This window comes from Spea bombifrons, chromosome 5, assembly GCF_027358695.1.
Source record: "Spea bombifrons isolate aSpeBom1 chromosome 5, aSpeBom1.2.pri, whole genome shotgun sequence".
NCBI lineage: Eukaryota > Metazoa > Chordata > Amphibia > Anura > Pelobatidae > Spea > Spea bombifrons.
The window spans coordinates 48,042,559-48,065,923 of NC_071091.1; the positions used below are offsets into that span (position 1 = coordinate 48,042,559).

Genomic DNA, 23,365 nt, shown 5'->3' on the forward strand with positions numbered 1-23,365 from the left:
GTTAAGAAAAGACACACGTACAATCCAGTGTTTGGTGGAGTTGTAGTAATAAATTAGGTAAATAAATATCCTTGCAGAGGTACCAACCCTTTGGAGAGACATTAAGCCCACCATGTGCATGCAACCATGTGCATGCAGCCCTCCCACCTTTGGCATGGAGGAGGTTAAGTGAAATCTAAATATAAAAGGCACCCTACCTATCACCACCTTTAATTCCAGGTGGGGACAAGGACAATCCGAGCACTCTTTTGGGTGCCTGGAAACGATATGGCATACTGTATATCAAATTAAATCAAATCAAATATTTTTTTCCAGCATACTAAAAATAAGTATAATATACCTGTTAGAAAATCATATTTTAATCATGTATACATTATTCGACTTTTATTTTTTCATTTAACATAAGTTGTAAAATGTATTTTAGTGAACACACCATAAGAGCAAACCAAAATCACTTTTTATACATAAATGGTTGGCAGGTATTTTATTTAATCGTAGCCCATTAAGCACCAAATCCATGTCTTAACAAATGTCTGTCAAATCAGACCAAACCAGCGCAAAACGCTGAATCCAGCTACCCAGATTCAGAGTAGGTGTTCTCAATTGGTAATATAGTAATTGAGGTAGAAAAAGGTTAATCAAGTTCAACCATTCTACATATCCTTTCTTTTTTTGATCCAAAAGAAGGCAAAAAACTACAGTAAACTACATCAAGGATGATCAATTGAACTGCTGCTACGAATATAACAATTTTATGTATCTTGGCAGCAGTAAATTTTCTTTCTCCTGCAGTGTACCATACTGCAAAAAATCAAGTCTGCCTATCCAAATGTTAATATACATAAATTTACTTACACTGATAGATATTTGTATTTGTACTGATAGATATTTGTATTACATAAAATTAACATGTGATGTATCAATTACATCACTTACCCCCGCTTGACTTTGCACTTCATAAGAAATGTTTCAAGTATGCGAGAAGACAATCTCTTCCCCATATTTTGAATTGTAAAATAAGCAGCAGTTGTGTAGCCTCGGCCAGCACCTTCAATCATAACAAGAACCAAGAAGTGGTTGTAGCACTTGTTTAACCAAAGCATAAAGACATGCTGCTTTTTATTTAGATTCTTAACTGCCTTAAATGTCTTGGCACCCATATACTTTGTTAGTTTGTAGCACCATGGTATGGGAATTGTATTTTTGTTTTTCTTTTTGAATATTAAATATATATGTGTGTATGTGTATTATACACACACATACACGTATTACTGGATGATAAAGCAGTATATAATTATTTTTATAAGGCAAGTAGAGCCTTTCAGTGGTATTTTAATGCAATGACAGATATTTCCTGAGCACTCTTAAAAATATATATTTTAGAAACATTTAATACATATATTTATGTGAATTAAAATGCTCTTAAAAACATGTTGTTTTTCTTTTGTATGCTGTCTGGAATAGTTTATTATTGCACTAGCATAAGGCGTGTTGCAGTTTCTAGAACACAATGGGGGAATGTGGCTTTCTCTTCCCCTCTCTCATATATATATATCAGACATGGGTAACGTGAGGTGGAGAAAGGAGCGAGAAGGTTCATGACGAAAACTTCCCTCTGGCTTGAGAAGAGTGGGCCCTGGGTGGACAGGCACACAGATGGGACCCACAGTGATAACACGGCACATCAAATGAGAAGCAGCCTAATCCCAGCCATTGTGTGGGGTCATTGTACGGATAGTGCTTTAGGAAATGAGTGAGCTGTGCTATACATCCGTGCACACAATAACCACGCTGTCTTTTCCTTGTACCAGAGCCTTACCATCCCAGCACTTTGCTACCACCTTTTCTCCCCTGTACCGAAGTCCCCCAACCCATACTGGTACTTACACCCCCTGCACAAACACCCTCATGTCCCGCTCTGTAGCTGTACTGGAATGATGTCCACCTCTTCCACACCTTTTAATCACAGTCAGCGTTGCTGATATAGAGGCATTCAGTAACACAAAAAAGCAGGGCCCCCTATTTGATCGCTCCTATGAGTATTTCAAAATGCCACCTCTACAATTCCATTGGCAGGCAAATGCTACACCGGGGTATTCAACGCTTGCTGGAGCTGAACAGATCCCACTGGATTCTCAGGAGGGAAATGTTACTGTGCTCTTCCTTGGACATAATCTATTTTTAATAATCTGGATTGGAACTATACGGGGCCTGCACCTATAACATCTATTTCATGTACTTGATATTTTTAAACACCATTTAAAAAAAAAAAAAAATTGCACGAGGAATATATTGCTTCTCTGACCTGCCATACTGTTATATTAATGGTGCATTTATCCCTGTACCCCTCCACGGTGAGTTGAAGGGCATCCACCAATATCTCTCTCTCTCTCTCTCTCTCTCTCCCTCTCTCTCTCTCTCTCTCTCTCACTCACTCACTCACTCACTCACGTGTAATCTCTGTAAACTACCTGATTTCAGCTGCACATTAGCACTCTTACCAGTAACTGCTAGAGCACCTGCTCCTATAAATGCTATCACTGTGGTCTTAAGCTCAAATATAACACTGGTCTTTTGATTGTATCGGACTATAAACTACTATTTACTATGAAAAAAAATAGAAAAATTTGACTTTTTCTGACATTTACTTGAAAAATATTTTACTCATCTATAAAAGCTAATGAAAAAACCCACTAAACAGACTCTACTGATTGTCTTGAGTTTAGAAATAACCAATGTTTTTATTGCTTTTTTCTGCAGTTTATGGGCAAAAAGTACAAGAAGCGTTGTACTGTTTCAAAACCATTTTTTCAAAATCTGGTAATTCTGCCTCCATGTGCTATTTGGAACATCTTTGAAGCTGCCCAATGCAATTTACCCCACCATTACCCCAGCGTTTATTTTTGAAAACTCAAAACACCCCAGGGTATCTCAAACGCCAATCTTTGTCAAACTTTGCGTTAGTGTTTTTTTGGGTTTCCCCCCCACACACACACATATCTTACTTCAGGTGTGAATTTACAGCTCCTGGTATATGTCACTGTCACAAACAAGACTTATGTCTAGGGGCGCTTGTAACCACCGATCTCAGCGACTCGGAAAGACAAAAAATAACATATGCAAAATAATAGTGTAATATGCTCAAACACTCAGGAACTTTAGGAAAAACTCCAATAATTATGAACTCCAATATATATGAATCATTCAGGCCTCCAAAAGCAAACGCCTTGGTGTGTGTGCCAGTTCGTCGAACCCACGAATATAGAAGAAAAGACATATATCTACCATAGGATGATATCTTTCAAAACTAATAAATGTGCGGCTTTTTTTCTTTAGGGCTGCGGCTGTACACTTGGTCAAAGGAAAGGAAAGTATTCTTTTATTTCAACATTGCTTTCTCACATCTATTTTCTGACACTGGGTTTCATCCTTTCACACTCTACACATATGTCACCGTCACACAACACTCAAATATGCGTTCAGCAACATGTTTCCATCATCAAAGTTTGCAGTAGTATTTTTGTGGGTTTTTTTCACACATTCGGTATGAATTTACAGCTCCTTTGTATATGTCACGGTCAAACAACATTCTAATATGTGCTCAGCAGCATCTCCTGAGGACAGTGATACCCCCATGCATGGGTTAGTTGGGCTAAAAGGCTGTATTTGGGACATGTGCATTTCAAATTGGAAATTTGACATGTGGTCATCCTTTCCCCCTGTTATTTGGGACATTGCTGAACCCGGCCAATTCAATTTACCCTATCAAATCACACATTAAAAAAAAAACAAAAAACTAGACACCCCATGGGCATTGAACATGCTAGTAATTTAACTCTTTCCACGCAAGAATCGTTTTTGAAGACATAGTGCTAATTTTAGGACTTTTTTTTTTGTACATTTTTTGGAACTGGAAGACTGGTGATTATTTTACTAATCACATTGTGATTAGAAAGTTGGGCTCCATTAACTTGCATGGTTGATGCACGGTAGTCCTGCCTACCTTGTCTCATATTACCTGCCACCAAGAATGCCAGGGAAAGATGACTTTAGGGAAGAATATACCCTTAGTAATAAAGGGTTAAAGAAATACAAAAATAAGAGATGATGTATAGGAAAAGGGACGGCTTGGGTACGGATTTATTTAGGTATTAGAGTAAAACTACAGTAAAAAAAAAAAAAAAAAAAAAAAAAAAAGTACTGATATTCACCCGATGCATAAAACCACATTTCTCTTCATCTCTTTGCATTCAAATAGCAGGGGTATTCTATCCTAACAAAATATCTGGTCAGTACTAAATGGATTAAAAGAAATGCTGTTGTATCTAAATCTTTTTATCAAAACACAATTAATGTTGACAGTAGAATACAACATTGAGAATCTGAGGAAAATGAAAGGGTTTAATAGGAAATTGTAAGTAGGAAAAAGGTATGATTTTCCAAAACTTGCAAAGAATTAACAGCAAAAGAAAGACATGTAAAATCTCAAAAAGGGTTCAGATACAATCAGAGAACAAGCAAGAGTTTACACTTCTTAGAGGATAAAATTGTTAATCACTGAACAGCCAAGTCATGTAAAGCACACCTGGGCTCTCAGTGAAGAACAGAAATCCACAACTTTGGACCAACACTTAAGACCAATTCTTGGATTGGTAAAATGTATTCTTCCTGATAATAATTCACAATCTCCTAAAACTATTTGCACTAAACTGCATTTGACAAGTTCAGCTTTGCAGGATTTTTTTTGGATGCACATTTATGTAGGGGTTTATGATTACAATACTTTAATATTTCAATGTTCATTAGTATTTAGAAAAGGAGGGGTACTGAATCCCCTATCTTTGATATAGAGTGAAAAACATTAAGGAGTGTTATTTGACTAATAGGCTGTTAAGAGTAATTAAAGGAGTGTATATAAATGTAACCACAATTGGAAAAGATAAACATTAACTACAACACAATAGAATGATCCAAAACATGTGCGTACTTCCCAGTCAATTTGTCAAGTGTTGCCTCTTCTTCAAGAATGATTTAATGAAGAAAAAAAAATAACATCAAGTAAGAAGACAATTTAATTTTACATTTTAAAGCACGCTTCCTTTGTTGAAAGAAAGTTCTTCCTTTACATATCCTGGGTTTTCATTGAGTATTGGTTTGTCAACAAACTCAACCACACATTTTCCAGTTTCACAAGGAGAGTGTTCTAACTCCAGCACAGTAATATTGTTCACTTGAGATGTTGTCAATATATGCACCGGAACATATAACGTTACTTGAGGACCTCTAGCTGGCCAGTAACGTCCCAGATTGAATCCATTGATCCAGATTTGTCCCTGCAAATAAATAAATAAATAAATACACATATATACATATATCACATTTTCATACATTGAAAGTTGCTTCTTACCAAAATACAGTCTAAATGATAAGGTTGAGCCAATCTGTGGTGGCATACAGGATGCACAATACATAGTAAAATCATGTTAGAAATGTATTTGCCCATAAACACACATAGACATACACTGCCCTTACACAAACCTACCCATAAACACACATTTACACATACGCTGTACTAACACACACACCTGCCCATGAACGCATACAAAGCTCTTTCACACGACTGCCCACACACACTGCTTTTACAAACACCTGTCCATACAGAAACACACACACACACTTACCTACACTGCTCTCACACACACACACGCACACACACACACGCCCGTATAGATAAACCTGCCTATACTCACACCAGCTTACAAACACACATACTATATTACATATAATATAATATATATATATACATACATACATACATACACACACACACACATACATATATATACATATACACATAAATATATACATATACACATACATTATATATATGTATGCATGTATGTATGTATGTATATATATATATATATATATATTAGGGCTGCAACTAACGATTATTTTAATAATCGATTAGTTGGCCGATTATTTTGTCGATTAATCGGATAAAAAAATACATTATTTTAAAATGAAGAAAAATTGCAATAAAAAACGTACAATTTACACTTTCATCTCTTTATTGCAATGGCCTCTCTCTATTCACCTTCTTATTTTACTGACATAATAATAAAAGCTACAAGAACCCAAACACAGTGCTTCTCAAACTAGGTTTTAATACAAAGTTATTAGTAAATATTAATTCATATGTTAACTATTTTTCATATTTAATAAAAACTGAGAAAAAAGCCTTGTTTAAATTTTTTTATTTACCAAACTGCCCCCAGTTATGCACATCTGACCCCCAGCTTGCCACTCTGCCCCCATATATGCCTTATACCTCTTATATGCCAGATTCCACTGTGCCCCCTGATATGCCACTGTGCCCCTGATCTGCCTTATACTCCTTATATGCCAGTGATATGCAACTGAGCCCCCTGATATACCTTTTACCCCCAGATTTGTTTTATGCCCCCCTGATATGCCTAATATCGATGTCTTATACCCCCTATATGCCACTGAGCCCCCTGATATACCTTTTACCCCCAGATATGTTTATGCCCCCCTGATATGCCTAATATCCATATGCCTTATACCCCCTATATGCCCTAAAAATTCATAATACCCCCCATACACCATTCTGGCTCCTCCCCCTCCCATACACCACTCTGGCTCCTCCCCTCCCATATACCACTCTGGCTCCTCCCCCCTCTCATACTCCACTCTGCCTCCTCCCCCCTCCCATACACCACTCTGCCTCCCCCCCGCCCATACATCACTTTGGCTCCTGCCCTCCCATACATCACTTTGCCTCCTCCCCCTCCCATACATCACTTTGGCTCCTCCCCCTCCCATACTCCACTCTGGCTCCTCCCATACTCCACTCTGCCTCCTCCCATACATCACGTTGGCTCCTCCCCCTCCCATACATCACTTTGCCTCCTCCCCCCTCCCATAGAGTGGCGTATGAGAGGGGGAGGAGCCAGAGTGGTGTATTGGAGGGTGGCTCCCATACACCCCTCTGACTCCTCCCCCCTCCCATACACCGCTCTGCCTCTCTACCCGGCTCCGTTACTGAAGGCACTTTCACTGCAGCTTCATAGAAGCCACAGTGTAAGTGAAGGGCAGTAACGGAGTCTGTCTGTGCGATGCAGACCCTCACCGGCTATCAGAGAGGATGATTCTCTGTCAGCCGGTGGGGGTCTGCATCGCACAGACAGCCTCCGTTACTCACCTTCACTTACACTGAGGCTTCTATGAAGCTGCAGGGAAAGTGCCTTCAGTAACGGTGCCGGGTAGAGAGGCAGAGTGATGTATGGGAGGGGGGGGGAGGCAGATGGGAGGGGGAGAGAGACGGAAGTGAGAGACCGGCCGACAGTGAGGGGAATCCAGGTCCCCTGCAGCGTTGCGGGGGATCTGTATTCCGGTGTTATAATCCGATCTCTGTTTGAGGTCGGATTATATAAAGAGAGGAGTTTTTCAGAGCATTTGCTCTGAAAAAAACCTCTTTTTATAATCGATAAAAATCGATCCGATTAATCGATGATGAAATTCGTTGACAACGATTTTCATTATCGATTATTATCGATTTTATCGATTAGTTGTTTCAGCCCTAATATATATATATATATATATATATATATATTACATGCATATATATATATATATATATATATATATATATATATATATATATATATATATATACACACATACATACATATATTTATATACACACACACCCTTTCTCGCCATCTCTTACCATTCTCATCTTCCATCCTGTCATGAAGCGCGCTGTGCTTTAGTGCTCCCTCATCACTATGCGCCAGCTATTAATGCAGAGCGATGGGATGACGTCATACCTTGATGTCAGCATCAATTGCCAATGCGTAGTGATTAGGAAGCACGGAAGCCAAGGTCTGAAGTGACAGACCTCACACTCCCTAACGTTGGGCCGGTTGAAGGGAGATTGTGATCTCCCCAACGACAATATTATACCTGCCCTGGCCCTGAAAACCGACTCAGGGGAGGCGGCCTCTCCTTCGGCCCTCCCCTACACACACGCTACTGTTTTTAGGGGCTTTGTTGTGAATTACATTGCTGTCAGAAATGTGATTCACCATGGTGCCCCCAGAATGCAGGGCACTTGGGCAACTTCCAAGTGTGCCCATACGTTTAGATAGGATTTCCAAATTCGGTGAGGGGTAAAGGGGGGGGGCAATTTCCCCCCTGTAGCAATGCCTATGTGTCCATATCAGTGCAGAATATGTGTACAATTCCAGCAGAGGACCTGGTTACTTACAGTCTCAAGGTTGGGTGTTACTTAAAAAGGCTACCAAGAGTTCATGTGTTCTGTGAAATACACCCATTATTTTTTAATAGTATCCTGTTAACCAGAACAGCTTATTGTCTTGCATCTTTCAGAAGGCAATGTATTCAGGACACAGAGTAATGGGAAACTCAGCCCTTCTTGCAAGAGAAACTTTACAAGGTTACCTTTTCATAATGCATAATGAAATTGGTGGGCAGAAACTGCAACTCTTAGTCATATTAATAGATTTTCAACAAAAATAAAATAAAAATGCATACCTTTGTCCAGCCAGTGAATTTAATAAAGGTATCCTGAGGCAAGTCTGGAATTCCCTCAGGAATGGCAAGACTGCCTTTATAAAAAGCAGGAGATGGTATGTTGTCTGTTTTTAAAGCAGAGGCTTTTGATAAAAGTTCACCAATTATAGCACTGTCGATATCCAACGGGTACATTGTCCAGTTAGCAAGTATATCACCATTGAGTGTTAAGTTGGTAAGCAGTCCCTAAAATACATATTCAAAAATTAGAGATTTCAAAATAAAACCATTTCAAATCTGTTATTCTAGAGTACTTCACATTACACTATGAAAATGTGTTTATTGCCTTAAGTACCTAGGCTTTTTTACATTATAGGACCAGAAAAATATCAATGTTTTTACTAGGTATATGTTCAACTGTAATTTCCCTCTGTCTCAATTAATGTGTCCCCACAGAAAATATATTTTTTCAGCAGAAATAGGGTTTTCTTTTGAAACCATATTCATAAATGTAACAAAATTGTACATGAATAAACATATAGAATGTGGGGTTTTCCGCATATAATTTGTTACACAGCTGAAGTCTTTGGGAAAAAAATAGTTAAAATACACGCAGGCAAAAAAATACATCCATGGCCCCCTGTACAAAAAAGTCGTGGGCCTCCTGTGATGATGCCCCTTCCTTAGCCATACCCTATCATGAACACACCTCTTCTTGGTTAAACTCCTCCCTTGTGGCTACACCTCTATTAACATTGTATCAATCAATTTTCATTTTAAATCTAATGAACTTAAATTGAAAAATACAAGTAATTCTAATCATAAATATATGAATACAAAATTTTTTTTCTCAATCATAGCTTTTATTAAATCTGAAAAAATAGTTTACATGAATTAATCTTTACTAGTAAAACTTTTTCCTATAGGGTCGTCTTATATTCAGGCTTTTTTTCCTAAATTAATATTCAGATTTTGGGGGGTCATCTTATAATCAGGGTTGTCTTATAAATCAAGCAAATACAGTAATTTGAAATCATATTGGGTATATAGGATGGTGGGGGTTAGTGAGGTATTAGTTAGGTATGGTTAGGTAGGGCTTAAAAAAATAAAAACCTATAAAAAAATGCTCTGAAAAACACCCCTCATGTACACCAAGGTCTACAAGACTAAGATCCAGATGCCTCGCTGAGCTGCAGGGGACCTGGATCCTCCTCTCTGACAGCCTCTGCTGCTGCCGGCACTTCCTCTGGGGCTTCTATGATGGATCACCGGCATCACATGACCTTCCGGTGCTCTACATCGCACAGACCTCTACCGGCTGCCCCACTAGACACTAGTCTGAAGCACGGGTCATAAGTAAAGGGATGCACTGGTAAGTCGGGGGGGTAAGAGTGGCATGGGGGCGGGTTCAATGGTTTTCTGGAGTCAGAGTGGCATATAGGGGGTTAAACGCCATATCAGGGAGTCAGAGTGGCATAAAGGTGATATAAGGCATATCTGTGGGGAGAGAGTGGCAAATGGGGGGTTAAAAGGCATATCTGTGGGGACAGAGCGGTATATAAGGCATATATGGGGGGCAGAGTTGCAAATAAAAGGAAATAAAAACAAAAAAAATCATTTATCTCAATCATAGCTTTTATTAAGTATGAAAAATAGTTTACATGTGAATTTATTTTCACTAGTAAAACTTTTTTCCTATAGGATAGTCTTATATTCAGGCTTTTTTTCCTAAATTAATATTCTAATTTGGGGGGGGTCATCTTATAATTGAGCAAATACGGTAATTTATAAACCTGTATAAAATGTTTAGATCCCATTTTATTGTTTTCCTAAAAATAATTTCTTATATAGATCCCTGGTCCTTAAGGGGTTAAGCTACAACTGAACAGCAAAGTTGACATACTAAACATTATCTAATTTTGTTTTTTGCTTAGGCACTACACTATGTATCAGGGTAGGAATGGAACCCAAACTTGGTCAAACAGTAATTCAGACATGATTAAAATCTGCCACATGCCTATTTGTGATCTTCAAATGCATACAAAAAAATATATAAATATAAAAATAATCCAAACTTACTTTGAAATCATTATTGAACCTCCCAAAGTTGACTCTGCCCATGCTTTCTACCAGCAAATCAAGATGTGCACCTTCAGTTCCAGTTATGTTAATCGTATGCATCTTATTTCTTTCAAGAATACCCTGGAGAACCTGATGATACCACACAAATAGCCGTTCATAGTACGTTAAGGTACAACACAAAAGTATGTACAAAGTATGCCGATTCTGCTCTAAGGCAAGCGGGTGCTAAAAACATACAAGCTCAATTTTTTATTTCTAAATGAACAAAAAATAAATAAATTCTCAATGCATAAAAATCAATGTTGTCATAATAAAATGTACTGAAATTTACAAAAATAACGATACATTTTAGACTAAGTGACATATATATATATAAATATATACACACAGTGAAGAAAAAAAATATTTGATCCCCTGCTGATTTTGTACGTTTGTCCACTGACAAAGACATGATCAGTCTAATTTTATTTGAACAGTGAGAACAACAACAAAATCCAGAATAACGCATTTCAAATAAGTTATAAATTGATTTGTATTTTACTCATTGAAATAAGTATTTGACCCCTTTGCAAAACATGACTTGGTACTTGGTGGCAAAACCCTTCTTGGCAATCAGACATTTCTTGTAGTTGGCCACCAGGTTTGCACACATTTCAGGAGGGATTTTGTCCCACTCCTCTTTGCAGATCCTCTCCAAGTCATTAAGGTTTCCAGGCTGACGTTTGGCAACTCAAACCTTCAGCTCTCTTCACAGATTTTCTATGGGTTTAAGGTCTGGAGACTGGCTAGGCCACCTTAATGTGCTTTTTCTTGAGCCACTCCTTTGTTGCCTTGGCCGTGTGTTTTGGGTCATTGTCATGCTGGAATACCCATCCACGACCCATTTTCAATGCCCTGGCCGAGGGAAGGAGGTTCTCACCCAAGATTTGACGGTACATCGTCCCTCTGGTGTGGTGAAGATTAGCAGAAAAACACCCCCAAAGCATAATGTTTCCACCTCCATGTGTGACAGTTGGAATGGTATTCTTGGGGTCATAGGCAGCATTCCTCCAAACACAGCGAGTTGAGTTGATGCCAGATAACTTGATTTTGGTCTCATGTGACCACTACACTTTCACCCAGTTCTCCTCTGAATCATTCAGATGTTCATTGGCAAACTTCAGATAGGCCTGTGCATGTGCTTTCTTCAGCCGGGGAACCTTGCGGGCGCTACAGGATTGCAGTCCTTCACGGCGTAGTGTGTCACCAATTGTTTTCTTGGTGACTATGGTCCCAGCTGCCTTGAGATCATTGACAAGATCATCCCGTGTAGTTCTGGGCTGAATCATCATGATCATTGAAACTCCACGAGGTAAGATCTTGCATGCAGCCCCAGACCGAGGGAGACTGACAGTTATTTTGTGTGCGAATAAATCAAACCAACTGTTGTCACCTTCTTACCAAGCTGCTTGGCGATGGTCTTGTAGCCCATTCCAGCCTTGTGTAGATCTACAATCTTGTCCCCAACATCCTTGGACATCCTTGGACAGCTCTTTGGCTCTTGGCCATGGTGGAGAGTTTGGAATCTGATTGATTGATTGCTTCTGTGGACAGGTGTCTTTTATACAGGTAAAAAATATGAGATTAAGAGCACTCCCTTTAAGAGAGTGCTCCTAATCTCAGCTCGTTACCTTTATAAAAAACACCTGGGAGCCAGACATCTTGCTGATTGATAGCGGATCAAATACTTATTTCACCGAGTAAAACGCAAATCAATGTATAACTTAATTATAACAGAATTTCTGTTATTCTGTCTCTCACTGTTCAAATAAACCTACCATTAAAATTATAGACTGATCATGTCTTTGTCAGTGGGCAAACGTTCAAAAACAGCAGGGGATTAAATATTTTTTTCCTTCACTGTACATGGGCTCAGGCTGTGTAGGTTTAACTGCCATGTGCAAAGTGGTGGCCGCCGCTAATAACAAAAATGGCCGCGGGAACTCATTGTAATGCTATTGCCAATAACAAAAATGATTGATTTTAAAACCAACCAATGCAGTCTTGCTGTATTCAATACACAAGCACTATATCTTTATTGTGGACAGGTAATATCTTCTTAAAAGAAATACATGCATTTCATATATTCAAGCAAAACATCTCACCCCATTTACAGTCACATACGCACGATCACGGATTCCATCATATAAAGAAGACAGCGGTGCGGGTTCAGTATAATTCTTTGGTATGGTAGTTCTGTACAGCACAAAACCAAAGTACTAAAAAAAAAAAAATAAAAAGGAAGTTAGGGTACTAAAAACACAACTAAAGACTTGAATAATCAAGCTCATGCGAGGTATATAGCAGAATCTAATCAAAATTAGAGTTTAAAATAGTCACAGGAACTAGTGATATAGCTGCAAGCCATGGGATTTCATTCAGTGATTGGGCATTGTTGCTATTAAAGGGCAATCAACATTATTTATTAAAGTTACCTACAGTTGTACTTAAGTATAATCCTTAGAGATATTCACTGAATGTAAAGACCATATCAGATATTATATAGACACTAAGCTACAAAATGTTACTCACTAACTTTACTTTATGAACAGCCATCCCTCAGAAAGTTAGCCTTACTGGATGAAAACTTGGGTTGACTCATGATAATGCATAGTAGACCTGGACAATCAATTCCACTTAATTTCAGACAAACATTGAGGGTCTTTTTACATTTTTGTCCCTAACCCTTGCTCTCACACTCTCATTCTTGGAATGACTTGCAGCTCCACTTCCTCTTGCGTCTACCTGATCTTCTGTCTTCATCCACCTCTCCATGGACATGACTTCCAGTGAACTTAAGCAAAACGGCTGAGTTTCAGGCAAAATTTGTACCCTAATGCCTGGAAGCTCCGCCATTTCGAAGAAGCTCACTGGCAGGCGATTCCCCATTGTCAATGGAGAAGTGGACGAAGAAAGACTTTTTGGAGCAGCGGACAAAGAAAGAAGACAGAAGAACGAAAGGATGCAAGATAAAATGCAGAGCTACGCTGCATGGACATAAGGATCTGGAAGCAGACAGCGGAGAAGGTGAGGAGACATTCTGAGGCCGTGAATGAGACTGTGAGAGAACCTGAATGAGAACTTGTGTTAGTTTGAGTGCAAGCACCAAGGAAAATTTTGAGCTATTTGTTTGGTTTTTGTTTGCTCGTTAGGGGTCCCTCCTCGTTTTCAGGGATTTGTCTGAATTGGCAACATTGTCTAATTTCTTTGAATTGCAAATCATACAAATCAGAATGCACACATCCAACGCATAGCATAGTAAATTGAACAATTGTGTTTGTTAAATGCAAAATTACTAAACTGTAAAATGTTGATAATCCCCCAATGTTTCTCACATGCCATCGCGCTATCACCAAATATTTGCATATCACTAAAGCGTTCTCCTAATGGGAAAAAAACTAAACAGATGACATGGTAGCTGCTAAAAAGAAAATTAAAAAACCAAATATACTTTGAGAGAACATACCTGTTTCATTTGATCAAATGTGAGAGGATACACACTTTTTATTGCCCCATATCGCGCCAAAACATCCAAAGCTTCAATAACAGTTTTTGCCTGCAATAGGAAAAGCACACATAGATGTGTAATAAATTGATGTAATAAAAATTAGTACTGCCTCACATTAAAATACCGAAGAAAAGTAGCAGTGTCAGTTAGAGGAAACAAATCTGAGTGTTTTATCAGTATACATCTTCAACTTATACAAAAACACTATGCACAGGGCAGAAAAAGTGTAGGAGGTAAGGGGTTGTTCTATATGACTTCAACTTTTCTATAGTAGCCTTGGTGTTTGGGAATCAAAAAAGCCAATGGGTATTTAGAATACTATACATCTTTACTGGGAGGCTGCAAGCTTTCTATGTAGCCCAAGTGCAAATACTGTTTATTGGAAATTGCCATCTGCAGTTAAAAAGGCTCTCTTTTCATTTCCTAGTATCACACCATTAAATATAGGTTTGTAAGATACTGTGATTCACCTAACATCTCTATTAGTTAATCAAATTAAGGGATTGGTTAAGCAGCACACTTTGAAAACTATTTAACTTCCTGTAGTCTTTACAGGACTTTTGTGAACCATCAGTTTTTGACACACGTACAATTGGGAAGTTCCACTCACTTGAGTATCCTCCATAATACAAAGCTTTAACATTCTTGATGGTATTAATTTTTCCTGGCATTACAGAGAACACATTTCAGTCTCTCCTTATAAAATCCATGCCTTCCTGAGTCTGATGTACAGGTAGAGTTTCAGATATGTTCACATCATGGACACTAACCAGGGATGGTGTAGTTTACAAAGCTACCAGGACCTCTATCTTTCCATATCCATAGTATACGGCAGTATAAGCAAATAAATAGAAAAACCTTACCAGAAGCGCGGGAAAATTCGAATCAGAACCGCGAAGGGCTGCTTACAGGTAAAGGTAGCCTGGGGTCCTACCACGTCCCCTGTGCCGATTAACCCTACCCCTGCCCCGGCAAAACGATCCTCCCACAGATCGGACCGAGCGAGGGAAAGACAAGGCGGTTACCCGCTACCCAAAGCGGGACTGGAGCCCCGGGGAAAACAAGCTCTGCCACAAGCTCAAAAAAACAACAAACGGGGAAGACTGCACCTACCCAGAATAGGGCAGGAAAGAACAATGGGTAAGGGGGTTTAAATCTATCCTGCCCTACTCGGATAGGTGGAGCCATCTCTCATATGCTACTGGGAGTGACAGGGGAAGGCCTTTTCTGGTTGTGCCCAAATATTCCCTTCCATACTCAATGTAGTATCTTCCCACTTAACCCTCCCTTAAAATACCACATATGAGAATTATTGCAGCGTCAATAACACATTTTGGTACAGGTATATTTTCTAACACATTTACCCATATTATGCTGCATGGTTTCCTCTCTGGCCATATGTCATCTATCACACCTGAAATACTTTATATCATAGTACTCCCCTGATTTAGTTCCTCATGGAGGACTGTCGCCATATACCATATATACCCAAGTGCATTCTCTGTTCCTTAGCCTCCCATGACATTTTTAACGAGGTCTCTCAGCATCCTAGATCCTTAGTCTATGAGACTGCATTAATCAAGATGTTTTTTTGCAATTCATCTGGATATCCTCTCACTCGGCAAATGTCTGACGCATCAAGTCTAGAGGTGGATGATAACCTTTCCAGAGTTATTTCTATCTGTGGGTTTAGTGTATACTTATGTGAGATTCTCTCTTGTGGCTAGACATTTTGCCAGAGCAGCCATCATGTGAACCAACTCAGATTTCAAGTTATTGATATAGTCTCTTCCCATAGGATTGCTGTGGCTCAACAACACATTGCCATCTCTTTCCCTTTCCCTTTTTACAGGTGTTAGGGACCAGACTTAAGGTATTTATAATCATATCTCTCTACTAAATGAGATTAGCCTCAAGTGGTCCATGTACAAGATGCATAGCAGTCCTGTTCTGTTGCTTAGTAGTATTAGCGCAATGGGACCTCCTCAAGCGCTTATAACCATGCTGTTTTATCTCCTGCTTGAGCCTCTCAAAAACACCAGTCTGTGAGTGTATCTCCAGAGGACAGATACCAGATAATCTTGTAGAAAGACTGTGCCAGGCCCTGTTTACAGAATACTTTTTTATATTTACAAAGTGATCTGGTGGCCACACAGCATATCATACAAAAAATGTAAAAAACTAGTTTGGAATCAGTGATGCACATTCATATTTAGCCTTGCAACTTTCAAAATAATCAGGACAAAAACTCAAATATGTTTTGGTTTTGTTTTGGCACTGGATATGCATTTCTATATGCAAAACTGTTAAAACAAAATATAGCTTTTTTTCTTCATAAGGTTTACTACTTTTTAGACTTTTTTCATTCTATATAGTTTCAAAATGAAGGCCTACTTGTCTTGAAAAGAAAAAAAATGGTGGTAAAACAATTAGAAAGGGAGGAAATTGTGTTTGAAAACAAAAACGCAAAAAATCTTTAAAGAATGAAGTGTAGGGGTTAAATTATAGAAATTTGGTGTTGAGAAACAACCTCGTAAGAAAATGTCTAATTTAAACACCAAGGTACACAAACATATAATTTATTATAAACAAAGTAGACCTAGATGTGTCTTTGTAACAGAAATAGACCATGAAACACTGAAGAACTGCATTTTTTTTTACCTTTTCCATACTAATTTCACCATATGCATATTTTGGAGTAGTTGGAGGGACAGGGCCTTCTGGAATCTTCTTATACTAATGAAATCAAACAAAATAATAAAACTTAACTTTTGTTTCCTTAATTATTAAATGTATTTCACCAACATTCACTTTAGATAAAAAATTATTTTATTATACCATTTTATTAGTATAAAAAAAAAGTCAGAATGGTACCTGCTTGCAAATCAATATTCCATCGTTGTTATAAAAGGCAGTGCCATATACCTGACTTGGAAAATATAGGTTCCAAATATGTGTAAACAAATTCATATGAAGATATAATAGATGCCAACATGCTAATCTACATTTCAAACAGAGGGACATAGGTTTTCTGGGTGTTCGCTTTACAAGGGCTTTCTATGATTTGTAAAATATTGATACCTCTTTATGTAATGGAATATGGCATTTAATATAAATGATGAACAACATATTAAATTTACATACTTTTTAATAGTTTACCTTGTTTCTAGCGTATTTTGTGGGTTATTAAAGGACTACTGTTACCACCAAGGTGTTTTTTTAGATTGTATATAAAAGATATTTAGCTTCAGGGTCTGTTACCATTCAAACAATAATATTAACCTTAAGAATTATCTCCAAAATAACAATATGGAATAATAACTCCTTAGGGTTAATAGTAGAAATGCATCATGTCATTCACACTAACCATAGAGAAGTTTGCGGATCAGCTTGTTTTAAGAACTAAGTGAGAGAGTTAAATTTAAAAATGCTACACAAAGACCACATGGCAGATACTATCGATGTGCTGAATCTCTCCTTTCCATGCATTAACTAGAGCAGGATTGCCCTAGACCACATGAGTGTGAATCACTCAAATTACCGTATTTGCTCGGTTATAAGATGACACCCCCAAAACTTGAATATTAATTTAGAAAAAAACAATCCTGAATATAAGACTACCCTATAGGATAAAAGTTTTACTAGTAAATAGTAACTCACATGGAAACTATTTTTTCATATTTAATAAAAACTATGATTGAGAAAAATGCATTTTTTGGTTTTATTTCCTTTTATTGCCAACCTGCCCACCAGTTATGCACATCTCCCCCACGGCTTGCTACTCTGCCCCCTGATATGCCTTATACCCCAATATGCCACTCTGCCCCCTGATATGCCTTACACCCCTATAAGCCACTCTGCCCCCTGATATGCCTTATAATCCCTATATACAACTCTGCCTCCAGGATATGCCACTTTGCCCCCCTGATATGCCTTATACCCCCCTATATGCCCCCCCAACTTGCTGATGAATCCCTAAACTTTCTCCCCGTGCTGTATTCTCCCTGGTGTCAAGTGGGGGCAGCCGGTGGACGTCTGCTTGATGCGTGCAGACAACCTCCGCTACTTCCGGGACTTCCGCTAGGGCTTCTACGGCTTAGCACCGGAAGGCCATGTGAAGACGGTGCTCCGTCAGAGAAGCCCTTTCGGGAGTATCGGGTAGCAGCGGAGGCTGGTGCGTGCATTGCACAGATGCCTACCGCATTCCAGAGAGGAGGATCCAGGTGATTCTCCTCTCTAGCAGCTAGTGGACATCTGTGCGGTTCACGTATAGACAACCTTCGCTGCTGCTGGCCCGTACTTCCCCTGGGACTTCTATGGTGGAGCACCGGAAGGTCATGTGACTCAGTCATAGAAGCCCCGGCGGAACTGCTGACAGAAGCAGAGGATGTCTGCGCGCATCGTGCAGATGTCCACCGGCTGCCAGAGAGGAAGATCCAGGTCCCCGGCAGCGCTGCGGGGGATCTAGATCTTAGTCTTGTAGTCAGACCTCTATTTGAGGTCTGATTGTAAGATGACCTCGACTATAAAACCTTGTCTTATAAATCGAGCAAATATGGTATGTTCACCAATCCTAAATTATTAAAAAAGGTATGTATAGTGTTTCTTTTTTCATTTACATTTTCTACAGAGAACACTTTACACTTTCAGATTAAAATTCCTTAGGTTTCATATATTCTCGAGTGGGTATTTAAGGTGTTGCCTTAAACATTTTTATAGTAAATGTAATACAGATGAACTACCCCCAATACTTAACCATAATCACTGTAACTCATCTCTGTTTAATAGATCTATTTAAGTATGTAGGTCCATGGTCAAAACAGCAGTGATTCAGCAGCCAGACAAAGCATGTGTTCAGATGATATACATATGATTGACTGCTACTCTCCAAATCCAAAATAGTAGTACCTTTTTAATAACCTCTCGAATTGCAAAGTATTTTTCAGTGAGGTCTCCAGCTTCAGATAGAGGGGCATCATAATCATAACTGGTTGGCTGAGGTTCATATGGTGTGTTTGCTCCTGATTATTATAAAATAATGAATTAAAAAAAAAAATTGATGAATTTTCCATAAGTAATAATCTATTGAGCCCTCTTCAACAAACATAAGCATAAACAAAAATTCCAGCTCTAAATAAGTAGTCATTCAAAGTGCTATACAAAATAAGTACTAATGTTTCTGGTTTGCTTTCTGATATCCAAATTTAACAGCAGCAGCAAGGGTAGTGCAGGTGCATTTTGGCAGGGCAGAGGTTGTGTTGCATCGCGTTAAAACTAAGGTTTTCTATTTTAGAAAGGCTGACTTTGTAAATGGAATATACATTGGGGAGTCTTTTATGGCCAGGACATCTCCACAGGGACATTGCATTAAACTTGTTAGTAAGACTAAAAGAATTATTTTTTATTAGTGGGGTACCTCAAGGATCAGTATTGGGACCAATATTATTTTAATAATTTACATACAAATAAATTACGAAAGGTGGTGGTTTATTTAATTTCTAACAAAACAAGCCAAATTATTTAATAAATAAATATATAATAAATAAATATATAATAAATTATTTATTTGTGCAAGTTGCAGTTTAATGTTGATAAATGTTAAATAAAAGGCAGGATATAGCATTGGGGCACTGTGACAACAGAAGAAAGGGCCTTAGAAGTAATTATTTCTGAGGACATAAAAGTTAGCAGGCGATGCAGCAAAGTATCAAAACAAGCAAGCAGAGTGCTGGGTTGAATAGCTATTAGGAAACAAAGAGGAGGCTAGTGCTCTAGTCAGACCTCACCTTCAGTGTATAGTTCTGGAGACCACATATCCAGAAGGATATTTGACATATTGAAGAGAGTTCAAAGTGCTGCTTAAATTGTAAATGGTTTGCACTATAAAAATCTAAGGGACTAAGGGATCTAAATATGTATACATTTGAGGAAAGAGGTTTGCCAGAAACATTCAAATAAAGGGATTTAACAAGTACAAAAGCTAGTTTGTTTCAGAGTAAAACTGGAGGGAAAGAGATTTATGTAAGATTTTAATGTAAGAAAGTTTTACTTTCCCAAGGTGATGGTAGATAAATGGAACAGCCTCTTAATTAGAAGTGGTAGAGGCTAATATAGTAAGGGAATTTAAACCTGGTATCCTGAATCCAAGACAAGGCCAAAGTCTCTACATCAGAAAAAATAGGCAGACTGAATGGGCTGAATAGTTCTTATCTCCCGTCAAATTTTATGGCTACTTGTTGTCACGTCTGTAAAATATGCGTGCTGCAGTTACCATGGGTAGGAGCAGAAGTAGCAATGTATGGAGCCAGTGTTCATTAGGGGATCCAAGAAAGCTATGTGCGCGCGCACAAGCGCACAGCTTAGAGGGAACACTGCCCACAAAGCTTACTATTTACATAGCTGATTGGCCAAAAGGAACAATTACTCATATCTATTCATTTATTGTTTATAGTTACTATTTTCATAAAATGTGCTTTTCCATCTATATGTTTTCTACAACTTTGCTACATAGGCAAAATATTATGTACTACTCTTATGGTATCCATTTTAAAATAAAGTATATGTCTTGTTCAAAAACTTTCAGCAGGGCCTCTTAATTTGTTCTCTCTGCAGTACTTTGCCTGGCAATTTCTGTCATCACAGAAAGTTTTACTTGAAGAAGATCTTGTACCCTAGGTGCAATAGCACTTTAAAAATGAAATGCATTTTAGCAGTTCACACCTCACATACTGGTGAAGCTACTAAAAAGGTTTAAAAAAAAAGGCTGTTAAGTTGTAATGCTCATTTGAACCATACTTTCCAAAATACATAAATTAATAGCAGCACACATCATTAATAATACAACAAGGACTACACTACACTGAATACAACAGCATCCATCTTATTACAAAAAAAGCGTGTTGTTCAGTTTCATTCATATATTTTACAGTTATTATCAAAAAACAATTCTTACCATTCCAGTAGCCAAAGTTGGTTCCTCCTATAAACATGTACCTATTCAATATACAATAGCAATGAAATAAAAATTAATACTCTGGATAATGCCGTTTTCTTTTTAAACAGCAATACCTCACTTACATGTTAACGTTTGCTCCATGTGCGAGTATTTCATTAAGAGTACTGACTACTCTTTCTGTTGCAACTACAGAATGCCGCTCTCCCCAGTGATCCAACCAACCAGTGTAAAATTCTGAGTTTATCTGCGTATTGAAAAAACGAACAAGTTGTAAAACTGCATGTAAATTAATTTTATAATTATTATATACAACAATGCAATCTACACTATCTATATTAAAGAGCTACTATAGTCTGATAAGATCAGCTCCTGTCAACTTGATGATTCAGAGACCACAATTGCACAGTCTCAATTAAAGGTTTAATGACCAGAGCCTCTGTTTTATTCATCTCTGTGTTTGTTATCCTCAATATAACCCAATGCATATCTCTGCATTATAACTGTTTTACTCCAAAATGGTCAGAAGGCGATCTAATTTAATTCTCTTACATCAATAGTGTATCTATATGTAAGTGACTGTCACTGGCTGGCATGAGACAGTCGGGTAAGACAAAAAGTAGCTAGTAACATCAAAGCTATAGGTAGTTTTCCTTAACTTTCTTTACAGACTGCAGGAGTATGAAGAGTTGGAGAAACAAAATATTTTCCTTTAATGTGAGTGAGAGGGATACTATTTCCTCCACCCAGCATTTAACTCACATGGCTGATTTAAACCTGGGACACCTATGTTTCAAGCTCTTTCCAATCTCGTAATTACATGGAAGCCATCCTTCACCCTGTCACGTATTATATGAATGAGTATTGTTTTTAAATGTTTTACATTTATGTCAGTTCACTAAATGAAGAGGAGGAAAATTACAGTTCAACAGGGACATGGCAGAAATGTTGAAAACGTAATAATTTAGTTTGTCAAGTAAATACACATTACACACCAATAGAGCCAATGTTTTATTTGAAATTTGAGTATAGGCATATGTAGGTGACAAACATAGGTACTCTAGATTCTAAGCTAGTTTGAGAAGGGCCCTCCTAACCTGTTCTGTCAAATTATTACATTATACACTACTTATGTCCCGTCTACCCCTTGTGGAGTGGCACTATATAAACCAACAAATAATAAGTTACCATGCAATTTGAAATGAAGGCATCACGGCATAATCACAAAGCAATCTACCTTGACCCCTTCAAGACCGGGACGTACCTGGTACGTCATCGATGATGCGCGATCCAGCGTCACTATGAACGCTGGGATCGCGAGGGGCGGCTGCTACTGACTGCTGGGTGTCCCCAGCAATCCGTAGCAGCCACTCCCCCTCAATTCCGTGCACGTGATCGCTTTGAATTAGATATTTAAAAAACAAATGCGGTCTTCAAGGGAAGACGCAGTACAAGAATGCCGGTCCTGAAGGGGTTAAAGTACAGATTTCAAAAGTCACACTGCACAACTTAATATACGTTTCCAGTCCCATAGCATCCAAATGTAAGCATCCTACATGCAGGCAAGTACCCTTGTTTCACCAAGTCAGGCATCACTAAAAAAAATAGCTTATACGTTAGAAAGTATTATAGGTTGATTCATTCTTGAATAGGCAATTTTTGATCTGTTACTAGTACCTTATATAGCACACAGCCATGCAATGCAAGAAAAGAGTTTCATAGTGCTAAATATTTATTTACCAACGGTCCCTTTGGCTCACTGTGTCTTTGAACGAAAAATGCGTCAGTCACATTAGTTCCTTATGAGAAAAAAAACAAAACAAAACAATGGTATGTCTTTAACACCGTTGAGAATATTAAAAGCTGCAAAGAAGCAGTTGTCCTTAACAGTAAATACACCGTCAACAAATATTGTAACATTGTAAAGGAAATGTTTTAAATCTATGAATTTGTCTTTCCTACCAGATATAGACCTTCTTATTAACACATTCATATCTAGGCCATTTTTAAACCCTTAAGGGCCAGGCCATTATTTATTTTTGTACCATTCATGATCAAGGTTGTTTTACCACTTTTGTGGTGCTTGTGTTTAGCTGTAATTTTCTTCCCTCCTGTTTAGTGTACAAGAGCATCTACAAAATCCAATGAAAAAAACCCTGCTAAATAGATTCTACTATTTGTCCTGAAATACCCAATGTTTTTATTGATTTTTTTGCACATTATAT

The 23,365-nt window shown here is 38.1% G+C and overlaps 2 protein-coding genes across 2 annotated transcripts in view; one reads left to right on the forward strand and one right to left on the reverse strand.

The window, feature by feature from the left end:
- The window catches only part of CRTAP (cartilage associated protein), a 106,912-nt gene that overhangs the window by 26,137 nt on the left and 57,410 nt on the right, over nt 1-23,365 (forward strand). The gene's annotated exons all lie outside the window — the stretch shown is intronic.
- The window catches only part of GLB1 (galactosidase beta 1), a 43,917-nt gene continuing 24,935 nt past the window's right edge, over nt 4,384-23,365 (reverse strand). The window contains exons 7-16 of the mRNA XM_053467164.1: nt 22,881-22,939; nt 21,266-21,387; nt 21,141-21,181; nt 19,097-19,209; nt 16,850-16,924; nt 14,147-14,236; nt 12,786-12,899; nt 10,639-10,770; nt 8,581-8,805; nt 4,384-5,333 (exon numbers count right to left, since the gene is read on the reverse strand). Coding sequence (XP_053323139.1) covers nt 5,085-5,333; nt 8,581-8,805; nt 10,639-10,770; nt 12,786-12,899; nt 14,147-14,236; nt 16,850-16,924; nt 19,097-19,209; nt 21,141-21,181; nt 21,266-21,387; nt 22,881-22,939 — 1,220 coding nt within the window. The 3' untranslated portion in view covers nt 4,384-5,084. The remainder of the gene's footprint in view (nt 5,334-8,580; nt 8,806-10,638; nt 10,771-12,785; nt 12,900-14,146; nt 14,237-16,849; nt 16,925-19,096; nt 19,210-21,140; nt 21,182-21,265; nt 21,388-22,880; nt 22,940-23,365) is intronic.